Raw genomic sequence first — 26,549 nt, 5'->3', positions numbered from 1 at the left:
ATGTGAACATGATTGATGGTGGTTCAAGATCACAAATAACCTATCTCAAACACAATCATCATTGATTCTATTTTGCATTCACACACCCCAAATAAAATGGTTATTTCCAACTTACCAACTGCAACAACACCTTTAAGCCATCTTTCTTGTGGTGGTTTATTATTAATTGATTTTCATGAACAAATAATAATCATTTGAAAATTTCCTTATTAATATATGTAATATAAATATATATATATTTATATTGCACCGATATTCTTGAACAACAATTTTTGAAGACACTCTTTTTTTTACTACTACTGTACGTGATGATACATTTCTCAAAATACACCAACCACTTTGAGAATGACTAACACCACAGCTACCGTCGCTGCAATGGCCAAGATTACCAACAATAAAATACACAATAAATTTCGTCCTATTTTCGATCTCTTTTCAGCAACCACAAGATTCTCTTTTCCTCGACTCACATGTTGAGCAGTCTCTTCTACTCGATCACCAATTAAATCCAAATCCTCACCTTGCTTAATAGTCAAATAATGCAACTCTTTGAAAATACTGTTAATCTCTCGAATGGATGATTCTACTTCTAAAATATCCTTTTCTCTTTCATGTAAAATTTTGGAATTAAATTCAATTTCATTCATTAATCTTTCATCTTCAAGAGAGGGTTTCATTAAAAGTGAATCACGTTCTGTTCGATCTGATTCTTCAGAAGATGATGATTTACGAGTATAATGTTGTTGTTGTAGTATGGATTGATTCTTTTTAAATTGTGCCAATGTTTCTTTTTGTTTTTTCAAGCACAATGTTGTTTGTTTTTTATAATTATTTAATATTTGTTCAGCTTGTGAATTTAACTTGTCAATTTTCACTTTTTGTAAATGTTGTTTTTCTTTTTTAAACTTTTCTAAGGTAACAAGGTGATGAGAGAGTGTTTCAACTTGATGAGATGATTTTTTAATAATCAAAGAAAGTGATTCTCTAAATTCATGAGTATCTTTGAGTGTTCCAAGAATATTTTCAGTTGATTTTTGAATGGATGAAGAGGCACTATTAATTTCACTTAAAAGTTTTTCAATTTCTAAACAAGTATTTTCAAAGGAGTGTTGACCCATACCAGTACCACCATCATTTCCTAAAGAATACATGTCATCATCATCTGAATTTTGATAGACTTGAATGACTGTAAAATCTTTGGAAGGAGGTTGTTGGAAAGTATTACTATTATTACTTGTGGTGGTGATAGTACTACTACTCTTTGAGGATCGTACGGGTTTTGTTTGTTTCCGAGTTGTGGATGAATGAGAGTTGAGAGTTGTGTTATTGTTGTTGTGGTTGATCTTTGGAAGAGTCGTCGTCGTATTGGATGATGATGAAGAGTTGAGTTGTTGTTGTTGTTTGGATTCTCGAATCACATCACGAAAGCTCATTTTTTTTGTCTTGTTGAAAATAATTTGGAAGGATTTTTCAATGTGTTTACTTGGCTGTTGGTTCCGACAAAAACTCCTCTCTCAACACACGTGAGAGCTGGTGATGATCGGACAATGTAGATCCTTGTACACTTTTAAACATTTAATTCTTCTTTTTAGCACCATCCTCATTGTCATCCTCATTGTCATCCTCATCACTCATCTTCTTTCTTGTCTCTTCCAAAAACTTTAAATGACTGGTCCATTTCATATCATCCGAACGTGGAATGTAACCTGTGAGTGCAGTCACTAATCGTTCACTCAATCTCCAAAAATTCATGGCATGCAATGGATAATTCAACCATCCAGTCGTAATACAATAATAAGTATCAAAAGGAGATTGATGATGGAAATTATGACTCTTTCGACTCAAAATAATTCCACTCGATTGTAAAAACTTTACAATGAGTGGAACCTTGTATTGATGAGACCATTTGTGAATTTGATTTGTAAATGCACCAAATAAAGCAAATGCAGTGAAATAAAAGGACATGAACATGGAATGTCTAAAGAAAACAATAGGAATGATACCCAAGAGAGTTGCAACTAAACAATTGTCTCCATTGGTTTCAATAAAATCATGTTTACACATGGCTGATGGAGCTACATGATGTTCTCTAAAGGATCGAATAAAGGTTTGACCAATGAGAGGAGTTTCCAAAGATCCCCAAGTATCAGCAATCCAATGAAGAATTCCACTCACAAAATCAGTTGTGATCATTCCAAGAGCAATTCCACCCACAATATCAATGAGAGTACTTGTCGTATTTGTCGTATTGCCACTCAGTGAAGAGGAGGAGGAGGAAGAGGTGGTGATGAGGATACTCTTGTTAATACCATCACCATTTGAAGTTGTTGTGGTTGTCCATAGAGGTGAAAAACTTTGATACAAATTCCATGGAAGAATGACCAGAAAGTAGAGAAAGACGAAAAAGTATTCCATAGCTCTCTTGGATGAACTATATCCTGATTTTAATACATGTTCTTTTTGTTCTTTGGCTTTGATGAAAGACTCGTAATCACCGGGAGTGGTGGTTGAAGATGAGAAATTTGAAGTCATGGCTGTGGTCATTGGATGATGAAGAAAGAGGCTCTTTCAACTGCTGTAAAGGTTGTTGTTTCTGTTCGTACTGGCTCAAATTGAATGAAATTCAATAGGAATTCTCTTCAATCGGAGAGAGTAATAGAGAGAGAGAGAGCGTATGTTGTGTGATGTTGAGACTGGTGGTGGTGGTGGTGATGAACTCTGAGAAAGATGGCGAAAGGAGAGAAAGAGAGCGAAATGTCCGTATCTGGTGTGTTGTTGTTGTTGTTGTTGTTTTTTGTTGTTGTTGTGGTTGAAAAATTGAAGAGTCTGTGTGGTTGAACGCGCTCGCACAAGATGTGAGTATCATCATCTGAGAGGGAATGCGATCTAATAATTCATTACTTGACCAATTCCAAATGAAAGGCACAGTTCTCATGACATCATCATGGTGGTTGAGAAACACCATCGATTGCACCACCACCACCAGTGGATTGACAAACCTAGAGTCGGATACCACTACACTCTAAATATGGAAGTTTTCAAGCCTTGTCTTTTTATGGGCAGGAAGGTAAGGACAAAGAGTTCAGATCTGATATTGCAAAAACAACTTTATTCAAAGCTTGAGATCACAATGGATGGAAGATTGGAAGAAGGGTTAAAAGAGAGAATTATTTGTTCTTTTGGCGGATTTGTTGTTGGTACGAAGGAGGGAAGCATGGTTGGTGGTGTAGAAGATGGAAATCTTTGAAGATTCGTTGAGGAAGGAAGAGGTTGTAAAATAATTGGATGTTGTTGAGTGACGACCATGTGATGATGCATCATACTTGTTGTTGATGGTGGTAATTGTAAATAACAACCACTACTATTACTACTCCTATTATGGGATGATTTGGTGTGTTGTTGTTGTTCATGAAACACGAGTTGTGAAGAAGATGGTTTCATACTTCTCTGCATGTGCATAGGGATCATGGTATGAGGATCATTGAGACTCGTCATGAAGAATCCAGAAAATTGATTCGAACAATCTTTCATCAAATAGTCTTCAATCACAAGTTTGTACTTGTGAAAATCAATTTCTGATAAAAGTGCTTTAAACTTGAAATGATTCAGAGATGGACATGCTTCAAAGTGGGCTTGATGAATCACTTCATGGTGGTGATGATGAGAAGAATTGCTTCCACTGCTACTACGACTCATCCAACTGTTACAACCATCACTACCACCATCACTACTACCAATACCACTCTGAATACCACTCTGAATACCACCACCACCACCTCTCAATAAAGTGACTGATGGAAGGAGAGGACAATTCTGAACTTGAATCAATCTCAATTTAGGTGTTTCTAATTGTAAATCACCTCTCACATTGGGAGCATTTCTCAAAAAGAACTTGGAGAGTGAATCACTACTCACTTGAACATTCTCTAATCGATTCATATTCAACAATTGCATACCCTTAATGCTATGATTGATCATACAAGGAGATACAAGTCCATGACAATGTGAGAGTACCAATGCTTGTAAATTGTGAGCACGACTCATGTATTCACTCAACACATGATCATTCAAATGGTTAGCATTGGAAATACTCAAATATTCAACATTGTTAAAAAAGTTGAACAAGTTCGTCATTTGATCACGTGGATAGACGGAGAGTGAGATGGCAACTTTGGTGAGTTTTTTCATTCCATTCAAATTAATATTTTCTAAAATTTTACAATCCGTGAGATTGATGCAACTCAAATTTGGACAATTCAGATTGAGATTTCTCAAATTCACACAACGAGAGATTTGAAGATTGGTGAACAATTCTCCAGAATCAATTTTGAGAGTGTGAAGTATTGGATGACTCTCTGATGGTATTTTGAAGAGAACAAGTTCGGTTAATTTTGGAACTTCACACATCTCTAACTCTGTTAACTGTTCACATGCATCAATACTCACTGTGGAGAGTTGAGAACACTTGTTGAATTTGATTGAACTCAATTGATCACACATAAACATTTGAACATTGGTCAACATTTTAGAAGTCAATGTGAATTGAGTAGTTGTACTTTGTAAATCTAAAATGTCTAACTTTTCACAACGATCCAAAGCAGTCATCACTCGATCCGTCTGAAAAATGTTTAGAGAGGATGATCTTACCACAAAGGATTCAATCGTTGTGAATTCATTCTCAATAATTGGTAAATCTAAATTGGATATCGATTCAAATCGAATGAGAGAGAACTTTTTGCAAGCATTTGGACCAATTAATAAATTAGAGAGTTTTTTAACCTTAGAAATGGATAAACTTGAGAGGTTTGGATTGTTCAGAGTAATGGGTTGAGATATCATTGTATTTTCAGAGCATTCAATTCTAAGAGTTTCAAGAAATTGTAAATCATTCATGACTTGAGAGAGCATGATTGCATTCATATCATTCCAGTTTGAAATCCATAAAAATTTCAACTTGAGAAATGATTTTGTAAAGAGAGAGATGTGATCAATGGAATCAACATTGAGAAATCGAATCACCAATGTTGTCAAATTCTTTGCCTTATTATCCAGAGAGAGTTGTTTCAATTGATCACTCGTAACAGAGAATCGAGGTGTGTGATGGCATTTGAGTGTTTTCAAATTTTTACAATGACTCAATAGAAAGTGAACATGATCAAAAGTGACCACTTTCACATGATCTAAATTTAAATGTTCAAGTCGATTGGACAGAGCAGCAAGTATTGGTTCAATCTCTACCAAATCCATAGCACTGATATCAACATCAATGAGAGCTCTAAATGTTTGAGACATTTTGAGTACAGCCTCAGATTTCAATTTACATGTTTGTTGTTGATCCATTAGGATGGAAGGATTCATTGGATTGATTCGATTCATAATTTTAATCTTTTTCAAATGTACGAAAATAGAAAGAAACGAATGGAGAGCACATTCATCAATAGAGTGAAGCACTACTTGCTCAAAAGGTGATACTGAATGATACATTCCAAAGACTTGACAATGAAACATTACCAAAGCTTGCATGGAAACAAGTTTTGGAAAAATCTTTGAGATGTCTTCAAATTTCCACAATAAATTACATCGACTGGTTCTATGGAAATGTTTTGAGACTTTTCCAACGTTTCGTAATAACTCAGTCTTGGTTAGATAGGACATGATTTCAAAGAGGACTTGAGTTGGAAGAATACCAAGAGTCCAACAGCGCTGTTGTTGATTCAATGTTGTTGTTGTTGTTGTTGTGGATGATTTTAGCTTTTTTTCTTGTTGTTGGACATCATCATGGTGAGGAGTGGATGATTTTCGTTTCTTCTTATTTGAATTTTCTTCATAAAAGTGTAAACGATTGGAAGGTGGTGTTGGTAGTGGTGGTGCAGTGGTGGAGTTGGAAGGAGATGAATAGATGGATGGTATGATCAATAGAGGTTGTTGTTGTTGTTGATTCATGAACGTTGGGAACGATGATGGAAGAGTTGAAAAGGTTGATGATGAGATTTGCGAAAGGCTGTTGTGGTTGTTGTTGTGGTGGTGGTTGTTCATTTGTGCGAATGGTTGTTGTTGTGGTTGGGAAGGAATTGTTGTTGTTGATGGTTGAATACCACTAGTCCTCGAGATGATGTTCCCACCATTTGTTAGTACGGAATGAGAGGATGTTGTCATTGGTGTGGTGGTAGATTGTGAGCGTTGTGGGTCATCGACCTGAGTCGAGGAGTTGTTGTTGTCTTCCCGATGATGATGAGAAAGGGTCAAATGTGATGTGGGCGTTTGGACCATTTTTTCCATTTGAATGTTCTAATTTGAAGAGAGCGCTTTCCAATTCGAATTTGTAACTTGGACAAAAGTGGATTCCAATTTGTTTCATGGAGGAGGAACACAATGGAAGTAGAGAAAGAGGAACTAGATGATGACACATAGATCCTTCTCTCTTCTTCTTATTATTCACTCTTGGTGATTAACGATAGAGATCCAAAGAGAAGGGGAGAGGTGGATGGTTGTAGGTCATATACCTTAGTGTCCTGTTGTAGAAATTACAAACTACTTTTTTGCGCGCCAAACTAAACTGTAAAAAATGTCTGCAACAACTCCTCAGACTTTGTTTGAAGATGCCAAGGCCTATTTACAAATCACAAATGAAAATGGCAAATCAATATACGATATGTTGATTGATATTGTAACATATCTTCAAAATCAAAAGAACATTAAAGAAATCAACTTGCGATCGCTCCTGCAAAACCTTTCGGAAGATGCTTTCAAGTACGGAGAACGAGCTAGATTTGAAGAACTCTTTCGCATGTCCAAACCAAATCATGAATCTTGCGTCAAAGCAAAGGATATTATTGCCATTCTTTCAAAGCACAAAGAGCAAATGCAGGAAGAATTCTCAAAACGAAGAGACGAATTGAAAGCAATCAACGCAAAGAAAGATGATGAAGAAAACAATGAAGAAACTGCCACCGAAGAAAATCCAGAGGATAAAAACTATGTATACAGCAATCCCGACGGAATTTCGAATTTAATTGAGGATTTTTATGCTCTTTCAAATGTTGGAATTGCACTTCCTCAAGAAGAAATTTGTTTCATTCAAATAGCTCTAAAAACTCTCAAAAACTCCAAAAAACTGAGCAATGTTCGGTTCTTTGGAAAGATTTTTGGAATTCAATCAAATTATTATGTTTTCGAAAGCAATTATCATTTTGAAGAAAGACAGCAAGAAGATAACATTCATGAGAGCTCTGGAAAGCCAGGCATCAACAGATACACCTATTGGGTTTTGAGCTCCAAGAGGTCAGAAAGTCCTTTCAGTTTTGTAAAATTGCCAGACGTAACCCCAGAGCAAATTCAAGTTGCGAGAGAAATTACAAAACTATTTTCAGGTGATTTGAATCGACCCGTACATTCATATCCAGTGTTTCCAGGAAAAGAAGCTAATTATCTTCGAGCCCAAATTGCACGAATTGTACATGGCTCTACTCTCGCCCCTGTTGGTCTGTTTGAGGAACGAGAAATTCCAGAAAAGGAAGAAGAAGAAGATGAGGAAGGAAACAAAAAGAAAAAAGAACCCAAGTTTAAAGAACAACTTCCTCCAATGGTCAAGGTTAAAGAAGGTTTTGAGCTTAAAAATCCTGAAGAGATGAAATCGTTTGAGAACTGGGTGCATCTCTATCCAGGCATTTTAAAGAGTGGGTATCTCACGAAAGAGAAACAAGAAGGAGATGAGGAATCAGGAGAGGAGGGTGACAAAGATCCCCTTATTGCACCATTAAGATCTGTTCAAGAGGATGATCCTCTAAAACGAAGTAAATTTACTTCTCAAAACGACAGAAAGAAAAAGCATGAAGAAGAGGATGAAGAGAATGACGAAGGCGAAAAAGAGAAGGCAGGAAAAACTCCAGCATGGAAAGTGAACATGAGTAACGAAAGAAAACAAACATGTCATCACAAATTCTTCAGGACTGTGTTATTGAGCAGTCTAAGGTGGCCTGGGGCACATTCATTTTACAGATTGACCGGTCCTACGTGTCATTTTGGAAATGTGTATATTGGATATGGTGTGAAGAGTCCTGGAATTTCCTTTACACCCCAATTCCCTCCAATGGTGGTCGAGGAACTCAAAGAGCCAACTGATCAAACCGATCCAAATCCCAATGATATCAAAAGAATGCTACAGGGCCTCGAACCAACCGCAGAAGAACCCTCTCAAGAGGGAGATGAGGAGGAGAAGAATGATGAAGAGGAGGACGAATAAAACAAGCCAAGAGAAAGTCAAATAAATTTTATTAATAATTCTATAGAAAAGAGTGCAAAAACACATTTAGACAAGTTTCAAAACTTCTCTGTGAAGAATGCAAAGATAATCTGTGTATGACTTGTCAATAGGAGTGGAAGACATACCACTTCCAAACTTGTCTTCAACCATTCGAATAAAGAATGATCCATCCGTTCCTTCACTTCCTTCTTTGTAAACGAATATGCCACCATGTTGGACACCTTTTGGAATTAACTCTTTCAAGATAAACTTCACTTTGTGGATGTATGGTGCGTTTGGTATGGTTAAATCTTCAGTGTCATCCTTGCGATTCAGCAAAGAAATGAGAGGTTTCGTTGTTTGCAAAGAAATTTCTTCCGATCTTGAAACACCAAATAAATCAACAATCTTATCTTGAGGTGCATTTCTACCAATCCAAAACAAACATTCATTGCCATCATATAATAAATAAATTCCATTCGAAGAAACGGCTGATGAGCAAGGAGAAATTAGAGGAGGGAACGGATATCTGGAGCCATCAAAATCAGTGGTAATTGGTATGATAGACTCTTCAGTATTACCTTCTTCAGAGGCACGACTTGCACGAATTTCATCACTAAAATCTAAATGATGCAATTCATAAAGTCGAGGGAAGCAAAAGAGCATCACTTGTGCACTTGAAAATTTCATCAACAAGTGGAATGCGTGGATTTTCTTATCTAGAGCTACTCTTGTGTATCGACAGAATGCAGGTGATTTAGCCAAACCTAAAAAGTATAATGGAAGATATTTCAAAGTCTCTGGTAGAATCAATTGGCCTGATCCTTGATTGGTTGAACAATTCTTACGATAACATGCCAAAATATTGATCAAACGATCTGTAATCATGTCACGAACTGTATCCAATGTATCTCTATTCTGAATAACTTGATGAACAAAAAGTCTTGAAAATAATGCCAAGCATGCTCCAATATCAGCCCTTCTGAATAATGTGTTGTAATCAGTGCTTGTTTTCAATTTGCATGTTTGAATACGAAGGTATCTCTTACCATCATGTGATGATGTATATACCAATGCAGATTGAATGTAGTGATTTCCAGATTCACTTGCATTCAATAAATTACTTTCATCATGCTTAAATTCAACTCCAAATGCTGTATCAGAATCAATAACAGCCAGGTCCAAACTATCCTCTGTTTGTTGGAAGAAGTGACCAAAATATCTTCTAATTCCAATACCTGAACTAGTTCTAACTTTCAAAACAGCATCATATCCACTCTCTCTTTCAAAGAATCTGTTCATATCTAAAATAACACGTTCATAGTCTCTCTTTTGACTAAAATGATGATACAAGTAGACATGTCCGCCTGTTGTTTGAGATGCACTTGCTAAATTTGTTGTTTCTATAAATGTCTTTGAGAAGAGGAAAATATCAATACCAATTTGTTTCTTGGCACATGAGATTCCCAAATTCTTCCAAAAACCTAATTCAGGGATGAATATTTCCTTTTCTCTATCAGTACCATAGAGTTTGAATGGATTTCTTCGTTCTTGTTCAGCTGTAGAGGCATTTGGAGGAAGTGTAAAGTTACCTTGACCCAATGTTGGAACTTTGGAGGTAAAGAGTAAAACTCTTCCACCGCTTTCAGAAAGTAATTCTTCGGCACATTTCATTGCGCTTCCACAAGTATTCTCCGCAGAGTTATCTCCGAGATGAGAGGCTAATTCATAGAAACGATCAAAGAATTGATTTAAATGTGATTCATCAACTTCTGTTGGATCGTTGTTGGTTGGAGTGTAATTCTTATAAATTAAATCTCCAATAGTAATCATGGATTCTTGATGAATGGGTACAAAACTTTGTTGTAAATCTGCCATAATCATAACTTGAGGATGATTTTGTTTTAAGCCTTCTCCGCCATTGTTTGACTTTTTGAAATTATAGAAATGAATATTCTTGGCATAGGTAATGAATGTAATTTTACAGTTTCTATATTTGGGTCCATGAGTCAATAGTGATGATTTGAGTCCATCCACCACACTCTTCAATACTCCACCTTCAACTGAATCGTGTCCAACATCAATGACATAAACCAATGTAATTGGTTGTGGTTCTCTTCCGTTATCAAAGAATTGTTTGGTTGCAACAAAATCAACATCACCAATAGAAAGTTCAGGTCTTTGATAAACATCAGTTCTCACACCATAAACATCGGTTGGACAATAGTACCAATCAGGAGTAGTATTGGTAAAGCCACAAAAGTTACATTGATACTTTTTTCCATTTTCAATAAACTTTACAAATGGATTAATGTAAACTCTACATCGAGAACATCTCAAAATTTCAAAATTTGAAAAATCAACACAAGGAGTGAAATTAGGTTGATCATGAACATCAAAAGATGCCATCGGTTGTACCATAGCTCCCATCATTAATTGAGACGAGTCCAGCAACTTCTTTGTATTTGGAATACAATACAAAGTTGGACGAATACGATTTGGAGAACAAGCACCTTTACAAATGATTCTAGTTCTTCTATCCGCAGGTGGAGGTGGAACATTAAAGTAAGGTGTAATATTTGTGGTATTGGGTTGTTGTTGAATGGCAGTTGCATTGAACGGAAAGGTGGAAGGAACAACATTGGAATTAAAAATTCCGAAAGAACTGCTGTTTTGTTGTTGAGAAGGATTAGAAAGTGCAAAATTACTCAAGAGAGGAGTATTTGCAAAAGTAGAAGGAGTGTTTGGAGTATTGGAAATACCACCACTACCACTACCACTAGGTAACATGTAATGTTCTAAAAAGCTTGGAGTTTGATATTCTTGTTTGACATTCATCTCCGGGAAGGGTAATCTTACTGGAGAAGGCATTTGTCTTGGATCAATTTTCTCATTGCTTCTCGTAGTGGTAATATTATTGGTTGTTGTGGGTGTTGCAACCTTTTGGCCATCTCCAATACTGCTGAGAATGGGAGGTGGTGATGATGAGGAGATTGAAGTCATGGCAGAGTTAAAGTTAGTGGGACTGACACCACGATTTGCTTGATCTGTCATCATATTGCTGCTGTTGAAACCTGTCTGTTGTTGTTGTTGCAATTGATTAAAACTTGGAGATGAAGAAGAGGATGAAACAGGAGGAGGAGTACCACTCAACAAATGTTGTTGTTGCTGATGATGGATAGACTGATCGAAAGAAAAATTTGTTGGAGGTGGAGCGAGTGGAGTGGTTGTACTCTTGTTCTGTTGTTGTTGAGAGAGAATCGGATTATAAAAAGTAGTACCACTGCTGATGCTGGTTGTTGTAGTTGTAGTTGTGGGTGGTGGTGGTGGTGGTGATCCTCCAAAGCTTTGATAGGGTGGAGTGTTCCATTGGGGTTGTTGTTGTTGGTGTGGTTGATAAAAACCTCCCCCAATACCTCCACTACCACCAACACCACTAGCCATCGTGTTGTAAGAAGGCTGTGATTGATGTGGCTGGTTGGGATTGTAAAATTGTTGTTGTCCTGTGGGCACACTTGTTTGGAAAGGATAGTGTTGCTGCTGCTGTTGGGACATTTTTTTAGTGGGCTTTTTAAACACACGTCACTCGCAAATCTCGATCGAGACAAAGTACTCGCTGTGGGGCTTTTGGATTGTGCTTTGGATGTCATGACCTTAGAATAATGTTGAACCTCCAACAATAACAACAACCCCAACGAAACAACTATTTAAAAAAATGTTTCGAGCATTTCCATCCTCGAGCAATAGGAATGATGACGATTCCGATTCGGAAGAGGTTCATCAGCCTCTCTCCATTGAAGATTTATATGCGTTAGCAATAGAAATGAAACATGAAGGAAAACTGAAAATGGCAAAACAATCATGTCTGGAAGGAATTCAAAAATTGCAGGCTATTACCATCACCACTACTGCCATGATTCAACCATCTTCCTCTCCCTCACCACCATCACCATCATCATCACTTTCGAATCATTCCTCTTCTTCACTTTTATTTTCCTTTTATAATTTAATTTCTCAAATTTGTTTGGAATTAAAAGAATACGAAGATGCATTGGATTATTGTCAACATGTGTTGGATTTAGACTCTCTATTTATGGAAGCAAGATATAGAATGGGATTTATTTTAATACAAATGAAAGTATTTGATTTAGCAAAGAATCTAATTGAAGAATCAATAATGAAATTGGAGCATGATGATCAAGTCTTTATGAAATTCTCAAACTTGTTGGAAATCATCGAAAAGAATGTTAAAAAGAACCATCATGATCACTCACACGATCACTCACAATCCTTACAACAACACAACAAGAAATTACTCGCCATTCACTTAATTCGAACCTTCTCTCAAAATTTCATTCCATCATTGATTTCAGAATTTTTAATGATGACGACGAATAATACTATTAATATGACGAATAATACGACGACGTATTCTACAATTCCAACAACAACTCAATTAATAATTACCACAAAGAAAGATCCCATCATGTTTCTTCTTTTACCAAAATCAATGCAATCTCACGTCCCACTCACATCTCCTTATATTCTATTTTATGAAGATGATAATGTCATGATGCCATGTAAGAATATTTATAATGAAATCATCAAATCATCATCATTGGAACACAATGAACAGGCTCATTGCATTATTATTGCCTCTCCTTCATCATCATTGAAGAGTATTGAAGAGTTTAGAAATGATTTCAATCTTGTTCACAGTTGTGTTTCTGTGAATGCTCATACTTTTTACAATGACTTGAAAAGTGATGAAAATATCATACAAGTGATTGAAGAAAGTAATGTTGTGATCTTGGAGAATAGAACAGAAAGGATGATCTGGATGGATGATGATGATCAAACAACTTTGGATGATGATATCAAAACAACACTCCAAGCACTCAATACCACTGTTACAATTTTAGATTCAAAACAATCCAACACCACCACCAACAACATTCTTCACCATCTTTTGCATTCAAGTAACACTAAATTTCATCATCATGTTGTGGATCATTTGGGTTGGTGGAAGACTCTTTCCAATCAACAACATGACGACTCCTCTCAACAACAACAACATGCTGATTCTAAAATTGTATCATTTGTATATAGCACAAGAAAACCGTTTAGTCTTCCACAAGTTTTACAAAAACTCAATAACAGTGATGGAGAAGAAACACAATTGTTTTGGGATATTGTGATTCGTTCCAAAGGATTGATGTGGATTGATAGTGATCACAATTATTTATACGATTGGTCCACAACAGGTGGATCCAAATTGAAAGTTTCAAAGAAAACATTGTTTTTAGCTGCTTATCCCTCTGAAACACTCTCTAAAGTGAATCCTGAAAGACTTGTAGAAATGAAGAAGATCAACAAGTGGATGGAACCATTTGGTGACAGAAGGCAAGAAATTGCATTTATTTGTAGAAAAACTTTGAAAGTTCCTGATCCATGTCAATTCATCACCCAATTTTTATCTTCCATGACGAAACGTCCTTCCTGTGAATATTTGTATAGTGAATATTAGCTGAGACGAGTAAGGTTTGACATCCTTTTGGCGCGGTCATGTTGTATCATTTACTAAATATGGAGATTTTTAAAGTGTCACCTTGTCGATAGGAATGTGGTTCGAGTGAACATCAAGGCTGTTTGATTTAACAATCGGCCCTCTCCTAACTGTTCAAATTGTCATTCAAGAGACATTACAATACCTCAGTCAACCAGGAACTTTAAAGTTTTCAGTTGACTAAAAAATTTTACATTATTTTCACAAGAAATTGATAAGGTTTTGAAATCAAACAACTCCCTTACTAAAGAAGCGTTTGAACAAATATACATGAATAACAATCAATTTATTTTCTGATGATTGGTGGAATAAACTTTCTTGGATTGAGGTCTTCGATGAATTTACCTGGATACTTCCAACTTGACATGTTCTCATTCATATACTTCATCACAACTTCCTCAAAGTATTGTTATGTTGTTATAATAAATCATTCAGAGAGATACATACTTTCCAACATGTTGACTTTCTTCTATTTTTAATAATTCTGAGGTACAACTTGGCGATGTAGTTAATAACATTTTGATCTATTTCTTGGCGGCATTCAATCTCTCAATGGCTTTTTCTCTAATTTTTTGTACTGGAAGAGGAAAATCTTGTTCTATTTGTTTCAGAGATTCCTTTGTGAGAACGTACAGATCGCAATAAGTACCAGCTCTAACGGATGCCATTCTTGTTTGATCCATAATAACACTAATTTCACCAAAGAATTTACCAGCATCAAGAGTGGCAAGTACTTTGGGTTCTGGATCTTCTGTAACCACTTGCACATATCCTTTCAAAATGAAATACATTTCTCGACCGATTTCTCCTTTTTTTACAATTTTTGTTCCTGGTAAAACCACTTGGGGCCGTAGAGCCATGACCATTGATGTGATAAATGTCTTATTCGCACCTTCAACTTTAAATAAATCGACTTTTTGGATCAATTCTGCATTCATGGAAAGATAAATTTCAGATTGAAGGTACCATGGAAGATCTTGTAAGACTTCAGTTTCGTCCCAACCTGATCTTGCTTTCCAAACGAAATGATAATATCTTTCAATTTTTCCACGAATGACTTCTGGAATCTTTCTGTAGGACATGTATTGTTTTAAAGAGTCGAGTTTTTGTTTTCTTTTCGCTTTTTCTGCGTGACTGTCTTCTAAAATGTTACCTACAGCACCAATGACAAGAATCACCAATGCAACTCCAACAATGTTGACTGCCTGAGAGAAAATGCACTGACTTATTGTCACTGGTGTTGTTCCTCCATAACCCGTCATTTGAGTTAATACCCAATTAAATCCTCTAATGTATCTTGACATGGCAGCTTGCAGAGATCGATCTTCTGTAATGGTGGCTTTAGCTGTCCATATTCGAACCGTTTGCACAGGATCCGTCATGACAATGATATACCATCCACAAGCAAGTACATGTGTGGCAATGAAGAAGTAGAACATATATCTTAAAAGTTGAATTCCTGTTATAGAAATGATCTCAACCTGTTGCTCAAACTGACTGAAGTAGTCGTTAACTCTTACAATTCGAAGACATCTGATCATTCGAGCCCACATTCCCCATTTCAAATCAGCAAAGAGAAGAATGTAATCAATGGGTATCGATGAAAGAAGGTCAGTGTAGAAAAAGAGAGATTTCACATAATTTCTTGCGATTATCTTGGTGTCATAAATGTAAATTCCGTCAGTTCCTGAAATTCTTTTGAAAAAACATAAAACGAAATCGAAAAGTAGAATAAAATCAGCGATCACATCAGGTATAATCCATATTCCTGTCCACAATGGATGATTTACATAGGTATAAACAGCAGCCCTTAACATTACAGTCACAAAATTATAACTCGTCGCAAGAAAGCATAAAAACACCCAAACAGTTGCAAATTTGGTTTTCTCTGGTATTGTAAATATATCCACAATCTTTGTTTTCCACAATCTTGATAAAAAACCATTATGATTTATTCTTTTTTCAATACCATCTAAAATATACATACCTCTGAATGGTTTCTCTTCGGGATTCATGTTCCTCAACTTTTAAAAGAATTTGTTTGTCTTTTCCGATTTCTTCCTATTCAAGTAAAAAAAGAAATGAATATAATCAAGAGAGTTTTTCTAAACGAACCTCTTTCATCCACTTTGGAGGTTTTGGAGTTGTTTTCTTGTCTGACTTGTTAGTAGTAGTAGTTGAACTCGTTGCATTATTACTGTTCGAAGTGGCTGGCGGTTGAGGTGAAGACATTTTTTTAAAAATTTGTTCGACTTGTAAATGAGTGGGCGGGAAATTTTTTGATCGCTAAATCCAAACTTTAAAAAATGTTTGAAGCACCACTCACCACTCGAATGAAGAGTGATATTTTGGAGATCTTTGAAATGTATGATACTGATAAAAAGGGTGGACTCTCAAAACTGGAATTTAAATTGGCATGCATATCTCTTCTTGGTTTCAAACCATCAAAATTTGAAAGAAAGGAATTATTTCCGACACCACAATCAATTGTAAATCGATCGTTATTTGTTGAAATTATTAGCAAAAAGATGATGAGAATAGATGAACAAGATAGGATGAGGCAGATATTTAATTCCTTTGATAAAGAAAGAAAAGGTTATATTCATCTTGAGAATTTGAAAGATGCAGTGAATTCGGTGATTAGATTTGAGAAGTCGAACGGGAAAAAAGGTTCTCACTCTCTTTCGACTTTTGCTCTCGAAACATTGCTTACCGAGCATGATGAGGATCGATCGAATCGTATTACCTATTCCACCTTTTGCAATTTAATTTTAAAGAAACACTTGATGATCTAGATCTATTCAAGACTTGATCTTCCGAGCGAAAATGCAAAAGGCAAGATGTGGACGGAATGTTTGAAGCATGTCATTCATCTACCTTTATCATAATTGAAACCAATTTACTCAAATTGTGCAAAGATTTGACGAACCTTGTCCACATCGAGTCTATTTTTCAAAGTTTGGAATGGAAAATGAGTGTCGATTGTCTTCCGCCCATTCAGAACCCAAAAGTTTGAGAAAAAAAATCCCTAACATTCAACAACTCTTTGCAACATCCACAAAAAATGGGCAAAAAATCAAAGAAGAACAACAAGAAGCAACAACAAAAGGAAGAGACCAACAACAATGTTGATACTCAAAGTACCTCTGAGGATGCAACTTCGGAACAAGAAGTACCACAAACAAATGAATCCATTCTAGATGATTCAAGTAAGGCTTCCAATGAGCCTGAAGAACAACCAGCAGTGCTGGAGCCTTCTTCTTCAGAAGCTACAACAACAGCAACAACAGAGGAAGAGAAGACTTCTCTGAACAAGGATACCAGTGGAAGTGAAGTTCCACCACAAGACTCCACTCCGGTTGTGGAGCCAGTTAAAACAGAGGAAGTGGCTGACTCCCAAAAAGAAGCTTCATCCGAAGAAAATGGAAAGGAGAACCAAGAACCTCCTTCTGTGGCCAAAGAAGAAGTGACATCCATCACTCAGACTCCTTCTACGACCGAGGAAACAAAAGACTTCCACTACTGAAGAAACAGAAGAGAAGAAGGAAGAGCAAGCCTCACCTGTTGAACAAGTAAAAGATGACGTCAAACCAGAAAGTGCAGCAGAGACCAATCAGTCCGAATTGGTAGTTTCCGAAGAAAAACAACAACCTGCAGAACAAACAGAACCCATTCCTGTTGTGGCACCAAAACAGAATGAGCCAAAAATTGGCGAAGAGAGTTCAAGCTCGGTGGTCCACGAGCAGGATCATCAAACTCCACCACCAGAAACAGCTGATGAGAACATTGTTAAAGATACTACACAACAACAAGTCACACCAATTAATGTTGAACCAGCAACAGAGGTCGCTGAGCAAGCAACCACTGTTGAGACAAAGAAGGATGACAATTCTGAGGTGCAAACTGAGTCTTTAATTGAGACTAAAGTGGAACCACAAGAGGTCACACTATCTCAAGAATCCACTAAACCTGCCGAGCCAGTTGCTGTTGTGGAGGAAATCAAACCTGTCGAGACCAAAGTTGAAGAAGCAACCACAGAAACTCAAGCTACCAAAGTTGTTGTTGCTGAAACCGTTAAAGTGGAGGAGCAAACAGTCGTTCAACCACCAGCCACAGAAGAGAATAAGGTCGAGGAACACAAAGCTAAGGAAGAACCAAAGCAAGAGGTGCCTCTTGTTGAGGAAGTCTCCAAAGAAGCAAATAATACTGAAGTTTCTAAGCCTGTGGAGCAAGAAAAGACTCAACCAATAGAAGAGAAACCAACTGAAGTTAAGACTCAAGAAGAATCACAAAATCAAATTGTGATGGAAGAGAAAAGCCAAACAGCAGCCGAAAATTCGACCAATGAAACAGAAGCTGCTAAACCTGCTGAAGAAACCAAGACAGAAGTCAAAGAAGAGGTTAAGCAGGTGGAAGAATCAAATGGAGAGGTCAAGCATCAACCTGTCGATACCGATGCAAAGAAACCTGATGAAAAGAAAAAGAAGTGTATCGTCATGTAAATCATGGCAACAATTTTGTCTCAGAGCATTAAATTAATCTTCTTTAATGTTATAAGCTTTCACCAGTTGATCGTTGCAACACAAGGCCATCAAACCCACTTCATGCACATTCCAAGCCAAATCGTTGACCCAATCTTCCATTTTTTGATTCTTAAAGTTTGAAACTCTTCCACCGTAGGATTGTGTCAACGTTGTCGACGAAGACGAACCAACATGTTGTTGTGGTTGCAAGGGCGTTTGATTCGACTCTCTCATGTCCCATATTCTTAATGTTCTATCTGTTGAGCATGTAGCAACGAGATGTTGTGTGTGTGGACTCCACTTGGTACCTGTAATTAGAGAGTAGTGAATATTTGGTAAATACGCTTTGGGTCTCGAAGTATTTCTCAAATCATAGGTCATTAGGGATTGATCAAAGCATCCCAATGCCATTGAATATTCATCAAAAGCATTCACATCCAACTTTATGGCACAAGTTCTGTGGTGTAGCCGAAAAGATGCGACACATGGATCTTCATGTTGCCTTAAATCCCACAAACTGACAAATCCATCACGATCACTCGTATAAAATTGCATGGGAGTATGAGTATTCCATTGAATATCATAGACAGGTGGTGCTTGTAAATCTTGAACATTTTCTAATTTCGATTCTTGTTCCTTAATGACCAGTTCATGTTTTTTGGTGTGAAAAATGTCAAGTGCTTCGTTAGATTCTTGATTTTCTTGATATAATTTTATGGAAGAGGAATCAAGTGATCCTGTGATAATCCATTCAAGTGATATTTGATCCCAATCCACGTTTGAAATCTTTTCATTATCAAACCATTCTCGATACATACAATCAATGTTTTTTGTATCAAAAAATCGAAGAACATGATCGTCACAAGAGCTCAGTAAAACATTTTCATTTCGATGAGACCACAAGACATGATGACATCCAACATTTAGTTGAATTTGATGTTCAATTTCAATATTATTTTGAGGTAAAAAGTCAAGTAAATATAAAACTCCTGAAATGGGTGTATGACCTGGACGGTTCGATGTTGCAACTGCTAATCGATTTTCAATAAAAGGACTCCATTCGATGGAGTGAGGATTATTGACCACACAAATTCCGACTCCCATGGTGTGAATGATGAGTGTAAATGATTAGTAAATGATGAATGTAAATGATGTGAAATGGATTTACAAATTAATAAACATAATTTGAAAACACAAAATGTTGAGTGATTAATGTAAACAAAACGTTCAAAATGTTGAATAATTAATGTAAAATAATCATGAACAAGGATGGTTTCGGAACCGGTTGTGAATAATTGGCTATGAATTAAAAGTATTTTTTTGAAATGTGTGAGAATGATCAAGAATGCAGAATTTCAAGTTTATTCCAAAATAAATTTAAAGAAAAGGTTTTAATTGTAATTCCAATTGTTTGGTATAAGTGTCTAAATAATTTACAATATTATTTAATTCATTCACAGAAATATCAATGGAATCAACTTCTTGAAAACAGGTTTGTAAACTTTCATATAATTGCATCATCTTTTTCAAATTCGCATGAACACCTTCAGTTTTTTGATTCAAACCTTCATATTTCTTTGTGATGGCTAAATTCATTTGTTGCAATAAAGCTAATTCGTTGAATCCAGCCTGCATCTCTCCTTGTAATAATTCAATAAAATTTTCAAACATTTTCTCTGTAAGATCTTCCAATCGGTGTTGTTGATTTGATGATGATTGTAAATGTTCGGAAGAAGCAGTAGAAGCACTTCGTTCACGATAGGTTGCTAATAAACTTGATGATCGGGTACGGGATGATGATTCTTGTTGAGATTCTACTACTTGTTGTTGAGATGAATTGTTGGTGATAGTAGTGGCATTCGGAATGGCCATTGGAGAAGAAGAAGAGCCTTCTTCTTGAGCGGAGGATGATGACTCGACGACCTGCTGCGAGTCCACGTTGCTGCTAAACATTTTTTCTAAAACAAAATTTAATAAAATTATTTGAGAAGAATTGAAAGATTTTATTAACTATTACTGGACGATGACGATGATCATTCATAAGAAGGCTGAATGAAGGAGTTTAGGACATGAGAGAATTCTATAAATATTGTCCCCCTCCCCCTCCTCCTCCTAATAATAATTAATCTTGATTCAAAAATGGTTGACACAATTCCAAAGATGTATTCCAGAGTCTTTCTTGTAACTCTTCATCGAGTGCCAATTGGTTTTCAGAGGCATCATCTAATTTGCAATCCGAGTAATAATTTCCTCCTTTCAATTGATTCAAAGGTGCAATACATAAATAGATGGATGTTTGTGCACCTTGATAAGCATTCTTTGTGATGTACCACCAAAAAGGAGCAACAAGAGTGAAATAGAGAGGATTTAAATGACGCCAAAGTTGAGTACGAATGACACCAGGATGAAGACTAAATGCACTTGCCAGAGTCGTACAACCATCATCATCATCCTTTCTCCTCAACTCCTTTTCCAATCTTCTTGTAAAGACCATATTTGCAAATTTGGATCGTCCATACAATCGATCAGTAGGAATCTCTTTGCAATCTCCTTGAACAGTATCTAAGGTGAAGGATGCGAATCCACTCAATTTTGAATAATGGATATTATCACCACCACTCCTCTCAACACCACCACTACCACTGTTCACACCACCACTCCTCTCAATACCACCACTGTTCACACCATCATTGAGAATGACCTGTTGACATTCATCCTTTTCTTTTACCCAGTGTTCTCCTGCTCTTGAACTCACATTCACTACTCGACCATTCGATATTTTAATCAAATCCAATAATAAATAAGTTAATAGAAAGTGACCTAAATGATTGGTACCAAATTGAATTTCCTTTTATGTTCATTCATATAATAATAATTATCAAAATATAATTATTGTGTTCATGGGTGTGTTCATAATGTCAATATGTTGTGTTCAAAAGGTTATTAAATGTCAACATGTTGAGCATGTGAAAAATGATCATGATTATTCGATTGTTTCAATTGAGTGTTTCAATTTCACTTACCACACCTTGTTTTGTGGTCGAATGTGGAGTCATCATGATACCTGCATTGTTCAATAAAATGTCCAATCGATCGAATTTTTCTTTAAATGTCTTGGTAAAAGATTTCACACTTTGTAGATCAGATAAATCCAAAGCAACGACATGAATTTGAGAATCTGATTTTGTTGTTGATTCACTTGTAGGATACTTTTTGAAAATTTCTTGTTGAATCATGTCACCATTGGAAACATTACGAACTCCCAAAATGACTGTGGCACCTCTTTTCAAATAATTGTTATGGACCATTTCAAAGAGTCATGTCATTTAAAATAAAGACAAATAGTCATTGAAAAATTAATAAACGATTCATTTCCAAAATAATTAAAAATTATTTTATTATAAATTATTATTCCATTATAATTAAAAACAACCTACCGAGAATATAAAAAAGCAGCAGCTTCGAATCCAATACCACCCAATGATGGACCTGTCACTATTGCAACCTTTCCGTTCAAATTGGTGTGATTTAACAAGTATGATGGAACCATTCCTCCATTGAAATATAATTTTCCAAATGTCAACACAGCAACCAAAGCAACACCCACAGCACTCAAAGTGAGAGGAGGAGAAGCTGCTGACAACAAGGCATCCCAAAGAAAGGACATTTTTTGTGTATTTATCGGAATTTCGCTTGTGAAGTGTCGCGTCCGCTTGGTGCGAAAAGGATCTACAGTGCGCATAAAGGAATCACTACTTCAGTGTGTGGTGACTCTGTTCAGGCAACGTACCGTTTACAATGTCCTCGTTGAAAATTTGAATCAAACCAATGAATGAGAGAATCTTGCCATGACAATGGAACACCCTATCCAATGATTGCGAATGAGGTAACCAGTCAAAATTCAAAAGGAAATGCTCCGACAATCGATTTCTTCACTCATGAAATGATTACTTTTGAAACGTATATAAAAATTGAACCTATTGGCTGACATATTAGCAGCGATCACAGGATCATCTTCCTTTTCACAATGCAACAAACCATGTGGAGAAGGAGCACATTCCAATTTTTATCATCAATAGTAATTCTGCTCCTCCCAGCAACAGTCATCATCTCAATCATCTTAGGTGAATCACTTCCATCAAGAAGGAACGTATTGATTTTGTCTCTTCCATATCCTGGACATGTGAGGGCTCAAGTAGAATTAATGGACGCTCTTGCAGGGAGAGAATTGATCGGAAACATTACACTTTTAAATTCTAAGGCTTGTTTGGGTAGTGATGAGAGGCTTCCTCAATGGTATTCCAAGCAACAACAACGAATGAACAAGACTCAGAGTACTAGTATTCATAATGATCACCATCATCATCATCACAATGAAGACAAGTACTCGAAAATTCATTTAGCGTTTATGGATCAAAAGGACCAAGACGATGATACAACCAATGTTTTAAATTTCATTGCTACGAACATGGAAAGTATTTCAAAATTACCAATGAATGAAGGCTTATTTCTTGCTTTTCAAAAAGTCATTGCTCCCTATGAAAAGATAATGATTGAAAACTTAGAAATTGTTGAAATGGAAATTTCAAATCAAGAGGCAGAAACCACCCCGACCATCCTCATCCAGGAGGTGGAGGCTAACCAAGTTCTCAATGTGATTCCATTCGTGGATGCAGCAACAAGAAGAAAATTTTTTCAAGCAAGACACACTTCTGAACCTGTCACCCCTCCGAAAACATTTCTCAGAATTAAGAACGATCCCTCTCAGACACTCTTTGAACATGTGATTATTGATTTTTCACTCTATGCAGTTCAGTCAATTGTTGCAGCAAGTCGAGCTGCTTGCACAAAGCTTTATGTGAGCATGCTCCCTCATTCGTTATTTCACTACCCGGCTTTTTCAGCAGATCGATTGGAATATTTTACGAATTTATGGATGAGATTGAAATTACCATTTCTAATTTTCAAAGATGTTCAAACGTTTTCTGGAATTTTGAATTTACTTGAAGAGTATTTCACAACAGAAGAATTGTTTTTGAGTGATGTCAAATGTTCTAGAATTCAACTTTCAAGCTTGGGTTTTGAATTTGCATCTGCAAGCTCTCAACAATTGAATACCTTTTTGGTTGGCCCTTTTTTAAACGATCGCCACATTGAAAATGAAAGGAAACAATTATTTATTCTCTCTAAAGATGAAAATCAAAGAGAAAGAGGATATTTTGGTTTGTTAGAATGGACTGAAAAGCAACAAGATATTATGCTAATCATATTAGGATCAACCATGTTACTGAATGAGGAAGATTTATTCAAATTGTTGAATGCTCTAGAGGGATCAATTCAAAGGAATCCACAACTATCCATATTACTTTCATTGGGAACTCACAATCTTGTATCCTTTGATGCATTGAAACAATCAACACACTCTAAAACACTCATCTCAGCACTTGAGACCAATTCAAGATTTAGAAAATTGAATGGCTTTGTTCCTCAAAAAGGATTGTTGTCTCTCGACAAAGTCAAAATATTTCTGACTCATTGTGGTGGCAACTCGATTAATGAAGCACTGTATTTTGGGAAATTATTGATTGGCATGCCATTTTCCTTTGATCAGATGAGACTCTCTGTTGCAATTCATGAATTTCAAGTGGGAATTCCCCTTTTCACATCCAAAGAAGAAAGCAAAACATGGAATGTTGAAAAGTTGTCCAACTCCATTCAACAGCTGTTGTACTCTCCGCAATCGAAACATGTCTATGCGACAAAGGCTCGTCATGTCAAAGCATTGATGCGACATGCTGGAGGAGTACAAAAGGCAGCAGATGTCATTGAAATGATGTTAGAGTTGGATGGAGATTTATCTTGGACAATGCCTGACAAGCATTTGAGTTGGTGGCAATTTTATTGGTTGGATATTATCGTCGTGTATTTGAGCTTGCTCGTACTTTTTATTGGATTGATGAGAATTGTTGTGATGAGGTGTTTCATTCGAACCACTACTACTAATGGAAAAGCCAAATCTGAATAAATATTATTATTATAATATAATAAATATTAATATATTACATTGCTCTCATTGTATATTACATTTTTCTCAATCATGGGTTCACCTTAAAAAATAAAGAATGAATCCTGTAGATGCATCATTGCGCCCCACAAGTCCCTCGCCCTCTCCCACCTCCTCATCATCAAAAACTCATTCCTTGCCCAATTCAACAACAACAACAAGAAGGAGAAGTGACAGCAAGAAGCGATCATCACCTCAACTGAATCAAAGTTTTGATGAAAGTGTATTAAGAAAGCCGAATAACAATGAATACGGTGAGCCTACCATTACTGCTCCATCTCCACGATCACAACTTGATCATCACGATGTAAAATCTCTCACAACGAGTGATCATCACACGAAACCTGTTCTTCATTTGCCTCAGAGCTCTCTATCCAACAACAACAACAACTTTCTTTCATCCTCTAAGGTCAACAGCCCACTCTCATCACCCAAACAGGCAGCAGCAGAAAACGAAACGTTCATCACTCCTACCCTCCGACACCTAACTCCAAGTTTAATTGAAAATTATGTTAAGGCTAGAGTAACCAAGAGGATTCAAAAAATAGAGAGCGAGGAAAGAAAACAAAACGTATCTCAGAGATCATGTAAAAAACGAGTCGATCGGTACCTCCATGAACTCAATCGATCTCAATCTGCATTTGAATTGAATCATCATCATGATGAAATTCCTTCCTTTGATGAAAAGAAAAAACTCATTCGTAAAAATCAAATGTTATTTCAAAAATCAGCGGAGAATGTAATGACCAACAATAATTGTAAGAAATTGATTACAAACAGTGCAGATCGCCCTATGAGATCACCAACACCAACATTATCTACAAATTCAACAACATTCAGAAAATTCAATCGAGACACGCCATCACCGATGCAAAGAAGTCATTCACAAAGGTATACCATTATTGAAGTGGTACAAACCCTTAATAATTACTTTGCAAGAAGAAATTCACTGGGATCGCTTGAGGAATGCAAAAGTAAGGTACATTGAATGTGAGGATTCAATTCTACATGAAAAGTCACTATATTAGGAATGTGTGGTTTTGCGATGATGGGTTTTCTAGATGGATGAATTATCTTGAGGTTGTTCCACCATATCCTTTGGCAGTACGAGTGGTAGTGGAAGAGTCATGGTCCGTATTTGGGTGATAATGCTGATCAGTTGAATCGTTGTAATAGTTGGTCGACGTATTTCTGTAATCTGAGTCTGAATTGAAATAAGAGCCATTTCCAGTTGTGGAAGAGGATGCTGATTGACGATTCAGTAGACTGTTGAGAGCATAGCCAGCTGCTGCACCTGCAACAAAAGTAGGTACAGTACCAAAGGATGATGAGGATGTTGGAGTGGAATAAGTGTTGTCTGTAGAATAGTTTGGATTATAATTTTCATCTGTTGTTGTGTAATTGGGATTCACGCCTGGATAAATTGATGATGTTGCTTGGGGATAGGGTGTGCTTGATGATGGATAGGTAGTAGTAGTAGATCCTGGATTCGATCTATTTCGTGTTGATGATGACTTGGTCAACCAAATAAACGCAACTACCACTAATATCAAAACAATAATACCAAAAGCCCCTAAGCTTGATGGATTTGAAGGCTTTGCAGTTTCATGATGATAGTACTGTTGGTTGGGTTGATGTTGTTGACGATTCCTATTGCGCATTTCATTCATGGTGTGTGATTGTTGATGTCCTTTCTCTGTCCATTCAATAGAAAAATCTAAAGCGCACGATCCTCGCAACACAAATTCATCCCCTGCATAACGAAAGCCTTCACAATTTACGTTTAAATCAGAACCAAAGCGATATTTCTCGTCCATATCGGCTTCGCATTTCCATTGATAAGAGGTGCCATCAAAACCCATGTTTTTACATTGCACCACATCCGGAATGTAACTATCGGGTGAATATTTACAATTTAATTGCTGATATGCTTGTGTTCTTCGAGATGTAGTGTATTGTCCTTTTCTAAAGGTCAGGACTTGTATCTTTGAAAGATGAACAGCATCAGGTCCGAGTGGTTGTTGTTGAAGTGAGTGTTCGATGATGAACATCATCACAATCAACACGAACAGAATAGAATTGGAAAGCGACTTGATCATATTGAATTTTTTGATTTTTGAATTGAAGTTCTCCTTCAACATTTGAATGATCTGT

General features: G+C 36.4%; 15 protein-coding genes across 15 annotated transcripts; 6 read left to right on the top strand and 9 right to left on the bottom strand.

Moving 5' to 3' along the window:
* Positions 1 to 320: 320 nt before the first annotated feature.
* FDP41_013545 (uncharacterized protein) lies at positions 321 to 1,433 on the bottom strand (the record flags this gene model as incomplete). Its single annotated transcript, XM_044704187.1, has 1 exon — positions 321 to 1,433. The coding sequence occupies one exon, from the start codon at positions 1,431 to 1,433 to the stop codon at positions 321 to 323; it is 1,113 nt and encodes a 370-aa protein (XP_044565044.1).
* Positions 1,434 to 1,575: 142 nt separating this feature from the next.
* FDP41_013544 (uncharacterized protein) lies at positions 1,576 to 2,532 on the bottom strand (the record flags this gene model as incomplete). Its single annotated transcript, XM_044704186.1, has 1 exon — positions 1,576 to 2,532. The coding sequence occupies one exon, from the start codon at positions 2,530 to 2,532 to the stop codon at positions 1,576 to 1,578; it is 957 nt and encodes a 318-aa protein (XP_044565043.1).
* A 576-nt stretch (positions 2,533 to 3,108) lies between these two features.
* FDP41_013543 (uncharacterized protein) lies at positions 3,109 to 6,270 on the bottom strand (the record flags this gene model as incomplete). The annotated part of the gene is made up of 1 exon (XM_044704185.1): positions 3,109 to 6,270. One exon carries the CDS (start codon positions 6,268 to 6,270, stop codon positions 3,109 to 3,111), a length of 3,162 nt encoding a protein of 1,053 aa, XP_044565042.1.
* Positions 6,271 to 6,565: 295 nt separating this feature from the next.
* FDP41_013542 (uncharacterized protein) lies at positions 6,566 to 8,242 on the top strand (the record flags this gene model as incomplete). The annotated part of the gene is made up of 1 exon (XM_044704184.1): positions 6,566 to 8,242. The coding sequence occupies one exon, from the start codon at positions 6,566 to 6,568 to the stop codon at positions 8,240 to 8,242; it is 1,677 nt and encodes a 558-aa protein (XP_044565041.1).
* Positions 8,243 to 8,308: 66 nt separating this feature from the next.
* On the bottom strand, positions 8,309 to 11,797 carry FDP41_013541 (uncharacterized protein; the record flags this gene model as incomplete). The annotated part of the gene is made up of 1 exon (XM_044704183.1): positions 8,309 to 11,797. The coding sequence occupies one exon, from the start codon at positions 11,795 to 11,797 to the stop codon at positions 8,309 to 8,311; it is 3,489 nt and encodes a 1,162-aa protein (XP_044565040.1).
* Positions 11,798 to 11,957: 160 nt separating this feature from the next.
* Positions 11,958 to 13,769, top strand: FDP41_013540 (uncharacterized protein; the record flags this gene model as incomplete). The annotated part of the gene is made up of 1 exon (XM_044704182.1): positions 11,958 to 13,769. One exon carries the CDS (start codon positions 11,958 to 11,960, stop codon positions 13,767 to 13,769), a length of 1,812 nt encoding a protein of 603 aa, XP_044565039.1.
* A 563-nt stretch (positions 13,770 to 14,332) lies between these two features.
* FDP41_013539 (uncharacterized protein) lies at positions 14,333 to 16,040 on the bottom strand (the record flags this gene model as incomplete). Its single annotated transcript, XM_044704180.1, has 3 exons — positions 14,333 to 15,737; positions 15,796 to 15,869; positions 15,924 to 16,040. The coding sequence occupies 3 exons, from the start codon at positions 16,038 to 16,040 to the stop codon at positions 14,333 to 14,335; spliced, it is 1,596 nt and encodes a 531-aa protein (XP_044565038.1).
* A 74-nt stretch (positions 16,041 to 16,114) lies between these two features.
* FDP41_013538 (uncharacterized protein) lies at positions 16,115 to 16,603 on the top strand (the record flags this gene model as incomplete). The annotated part of the gene is made up of 1 exon (XM_044704179.1): positions 16,115 to 16,603. The coding sequence occupies one exon, from the start codon at positions 16,115 to 16,117 to the stop codon at positions 16,601 to 16,603; it is 489 nt and encodes a 162-aa protein (XP_044565037.1).
* A 269-nt stretch (positions 16,604 to 16,872) lies between these two features.
* Positions 16,873 to 18,310, top strand: FDP41_013537 (uncharacterized protein; the record flags this gene model as incomplete). The annotated part of the gene is made up of 2 exons (XM_044704178.1): positions 16,873 to 17,274; positions 17,321 to 18,310. 2 exons carry the CDS (start codon positions 16,873 to 16,875, stop codon positions 18,308 to 18,310), a joined length of 1,392 nt encoding a protein of 463 aa, XP_044565036.1.
* A 33-nt stretch (positions 18,311 to 18,343) lies between these two features.
* On the bottom strand, positions 18,344 to 19,435 carry FDP41_013536 (uncharacterized protein; the record flags this gene model as incomplete). The annotated part of the gene is made up of 1 exon (XM_044704177.1): positions 18,344 to 19,435. The coding sequence occupies one exon, from the start codon at positions 19,433 to 19,435 to the stop codon at positions 18,344 to 18,346; it is 1,092 nt and encodes a 363-aa protein (XP_044565035.1).
* A 273-nt stretch (positions 19,436 to 19,708) lies between these two features.
* On the bottom strand, positions 19,709 to 20,284 carry FDP41_013535 (uncharacterized protein; the record flags this gene model as incomplete). The annotated part of the gene is made up of 1 exon (XM_044704176.1): positions 19,709 to 20,284. The coding sequence occupies one exon, from the start codon at positions 20,282 to 20,284 to the stop codon at positions 19,709 to 19,711; it is 576 nt and encodes a 191-aa protein (XP_044565034.1).
* Positions 20,285 to 20,453: 169 nt separating this feature from the next.
* FDP41_013534 (uncharacterized protein) lies at positions 20,454 to 21,998 on the bottom strand (the record flags this gene model as incomplete). Its single annotated transcript, XM_044704175.1, has 3 exons — positions 20,454 to 21,179; positions 21,355 to 21,613; positions 21,769 to 21,998. 3 exons carry the CDS (start codon positions 21,996 to 21,998, stop codon positions 20,454 to 20,456), a joined length of 1,215 nt encoding a protein of 404 aa, XP_044565033.1.
* Positions 21,999 to 22,535: 537 nt separating this feature from the next.
* Positions 22,536 to 24,356, top strand: FDP41_013533 (uncharacterized protein; the record flags this gene model as incomplete). The annotated part of the gene is made up of 1 exon (XM_044704174.1): positions 22,536 to 24,356. One exon carries the CDS (start codon positions 22,536 to 22,538, stop codon positions 24,354 to 24,356), a length of 1,821 nt encoding a protein of 606 aa, XP_044565032.1.
* Positions 24,357 to 24,453: 97 nt separating this feature from the next.
* On the top strand, positions 24,454 to 25,383 carry FDP41_013532 (uncharacterized protein; the record flags this gene model as incomplete). The annotated part of the gene is made up of 1 exon (XM_044704173.1): positions 24,454 to 25,383. The coding sequence occupies one exon, from the start codon at positions 24,454 to 24,456 to the stop codon at positions 25,381 to 25,383; it is 930 nt and encodes a 309-aa protein (XP_044565031.1).
* Positions 25,384 to 25,465: 82 nt separating this feature from the next.
* FDP41_013531 (uncharacterized protein) lies at positions 25,466 to 26,446 on the bottom strand (the record flags this gene model as incomplete). Its single annotated transcript, XM_044704172.1, has 1 exon — positions 25,466 to 26,446. The coding sequence occupies one exon, from the start codon at positions 26,444 to 26,446 to the stop codon at positions 25,466 to 25,468; it is 981 nt and encodes a 326-aa protein (XP_044565030.1).
* Between the last annotated feature and the right edge of the window lie 103 nt (positions 26,447 to 26,549).

This window comes from Naegleria fowleri (assembly GCF_008403515.1).
Source record: "Naegleria fowleri strain ATCC 30894 chromosome Unknown tig19, whole genome shotgun sequence".
Lineage (NCBI taxonomy): Eukaryota > Heterolobosea > Eutetramitea > Acrasida > Naegleriidae > Naegleria > Naegleria fowleri.
The sequence above is the reverse complement of the archived record's forward strand: the minus strand, read 5'-3'. Positions and strand labels throughout refer to the sequence as shown.